General features: G+C 66.0%; 1 protein-coding gene across 1 annotated transcript; it reads right to left on the reverse strand.

Moving 5' to 3' along the window:
• Positions 1-1,675, reverse strand: FAM181B (family with sequence similarity 181 member B). The gene has a single exon (XM_054164777.1). The coding sequence runs from the start codon at positions 1,580-1,582 to the stop codon at positions 497-499; it is 1,086 nt and encodes a 361-aa protein (XP_054020752.1). The 5' UTR covers positions 1,583-1,675; the 3' UTR covers positions 1-496.
• Between the last annotated feature and the right edge of the window lie 935 nt (positions 1,676-2,610).

Raw genomic sequence — 2,610 nt, forward strand, 5'->3', positions numbered from 1 at the left:
CGAGCCTGGGCAGACTTTCACTTTTAGACTGAAATAACTGACAAGTGGTCACGGCTGCCCGCAAGAGCAGCCCCCGTTGCAACGTCGCGTACGACAGGCACACCGAGCCGCCTCTGCCTACAGTAAGACAACATCTGACCCCTAAGGAAGGCTAAGGAAAGGTAGTCACCGGCCGCTAGAAAAACACCTGAAGTAACCCATAATTTCACATTTTATTTGTAGCGTCTCCCAAACCGCAGGAGGAGGCAACTCCTGGAGCACAAGGGTGAATCCTGCGGGAGCCGTGGCTGTGGTTTCGGGTGGGACAGACATACACACAGACACTTCTGGTGGGGCGAGCGGAGCCTGCTGCCCGGGAGCGAGCGCCGGGAAGCCCCCGCTCTCCTCCGAGCGTCCGTCAGGTCCCCGAGGGTGGGCTGGCCCGCTCCCCCTTCCCCCCATTTCATCGTCCCGGGCGGAGCGGTTCAGGGCGAGGGCCGAGACCCTCGGCGTGGCCCTACATGCCAGAGAAGGCGGAGCGGTGGTAGCCGGCGCTGTAGTCGTAGGACACCTGTGGCGGTGGCAGCGAGCATTCGGGGAAGAAGGGGGCGAACCCCGCCGAGAGGTGCCCGGCCGCCTCCTCGCCGCCGCCGCTGGGGGTTGGATCCCCGCCTCCAGGGTAGAGTGGGCGCAGCGCCTCCGCCGGCGCCTTCTTGGGCGGGCTGCAGGGCCCGGCCGGGCTCCAGGGTGGCTCCGGATAGAGCAGCCCGCCCAGCAGCGGGTGGTGGGCGGCGGGCAGCGGCAGCGGCGACTCGTAGAGGCCGTGCTCCAGGCCCAGCTCGGCGGGCAGGCGGGCGGTGCCGCCGCCAGGGAAGGCGTCCGGCGGAGCGGCGTGCTCGGGCAGCAGCGCACCGTACTCGGGGCCCAGCAGCTCGAAGAACTCGGTCGCCTCCGCGCCGCTTCCACCGCCGCTGCCCTTCTCCAGCTCCTTGTCTGGCGGCGGCGGTCCACGGGCAGCGGGAGGCAACGCCGGCTCCGTGAAGAAGGAAGGCGGCAGGTTACGGTCCCGCAGCGGCACCTTCCGCGGGCCGCCCGCCGCCCCGCCGCCCGCCGCCCCGCCGCCCGCCGCTTCTCCGCCGCTGCCCGCCGGCCCCCGGCCCTGCTGCAGGGAGCCGAAGAGGGCCGCCAGGCTCTTGCTCTGGAGGCTGCTGGCCGCCTGCGAGGCCTCCCGGCGCGGCGGGGGCTTGGCGGGGCAGACGGCGGGAGGGGAGGAGGAGGCGGCGGTCGGCGGGAGCGGAGCGGGGGGCGGCGGCGGGGCGGCGGCGATGATGCCGGTGCAGCGCTTGATCTGTTTCTGCAGGTATTTCCTGTGGTTCACCTTCCGCTTGGACTTCACCGGCTTGTCCAGCGCCAGCTTGATGTTGCTGGAGGCCGAGTCGATGAAGCTCAGCAGGTCCCTGGTAGCTTCTTTGAAGTCCTCCGCATCGCCGCCGCCGCCCTCATAGCCCTTCTCCAGGTCCGCATAGCCCAGGAGGCCGCCCGCGGCGGGGAAGCAGAAGGAGAGGAGGTGGTGAGGGCTGAGCAGCGCGGCTGGCACGGCCATGGCCGGCGCCGGGGCGCCGCCGCCCCGAGCTCCGCAGGGCTGCCTCGGACGAGCGGACGGCGGAGGTGGCGGGTAAAAGGCGGCGGGCGGGGGAGGAGGAGGGCTCAGCAGCGGGGCTGGTCCCGGTCCTCCCCGCCTCCCCGCCGGGCAACCAGGGGCTGGGCCGCTCCGGCTGCACCCACTGCCCCCACCCACCCCCGCGCCGGGGACGCCGGCAGCGGCGCAGGGATGCGATGGACAGCATCCCCGGGACCGGTACTCAGCCCTGGTACAGGTACACACACACCCGGGACAGGAAGACAGCCCGGGAAAGTACACAGCTACCGGCACACTCGGGACAGGTATATAATCCCTGGCACAAGTACACAGCTGTCCTGGGCCAGACACACACGTGCTCCAGAGACGGGTACACAGAGCCGTCCCCTGACCGGATACACAAACTGCCCACAGTCAGTGTTCGCCCATGTACCAAGTGATAGAACAAAAGGATACAGCCTTAAATTGTGCCAGCAGAGAGATAATAATAACAACAACAACAACAACCAGGTTGGAAGAGACACATAGAATACATAGAATACATAGAATAAACCAGGTTGGAAGAGACCTTCAAGATCATCGCGTCCAACCCATCAACCAATCCAACACCACCCAAACAACTAACCCATGGCACCAAGCACCCCATCAAGTCTCCTCCTGAACACCTCCAATGATGGTGACTCCACCACCTCCCTGGGCAGCCCATTCCAATGGGCAATCATTCTCTCTGTATAGAACTTCTTCCTCACATCCAACCTAAACCTCCCCTGGCTCTGCCTGAGACTGTGTCCTCTTGTTCTGGTGCTGGCTGCCTGGGAGAAGAGACCAACATCCACCTGTCCACACCCCCCCTTCAGGTAGTTGTAGAGAGCAATAAGGTCACCCCTGAGCTGCCTCCTCTCCAGGCTAAGCAACCCCAGCTCCCTCAGTCCCTCCTCACAGGGCTGTGCTCCAAACCCCTCACCAACTTTGTTGCCCTTCTCTGGACTCGT

This window comes from Dryobates pubescens, chromosome 10, assembly GCF_014839835.1.
Source record: "Dryobates pubescens isolate bDryPub1 chromosome 10, bDryPub1.pri, whole genome shotgun sequence".
Classification (NCBI taxonomy): Eukaryota; Metazoa; Chordata; class Aves; order Piciformes; family Picidae; genus Dryobates; species Dryobates pubescens.

Bases quoted from the DNA above. Each gene is read 5' to 3' on its own strand.
- FAM181B (XM_054164777.1), bottom strand. From the start codon at position 1,582: ATGGCCGTGCCAGCCGCGCTGCTCAGCCCTCACCACCTCCTCTCCTTC.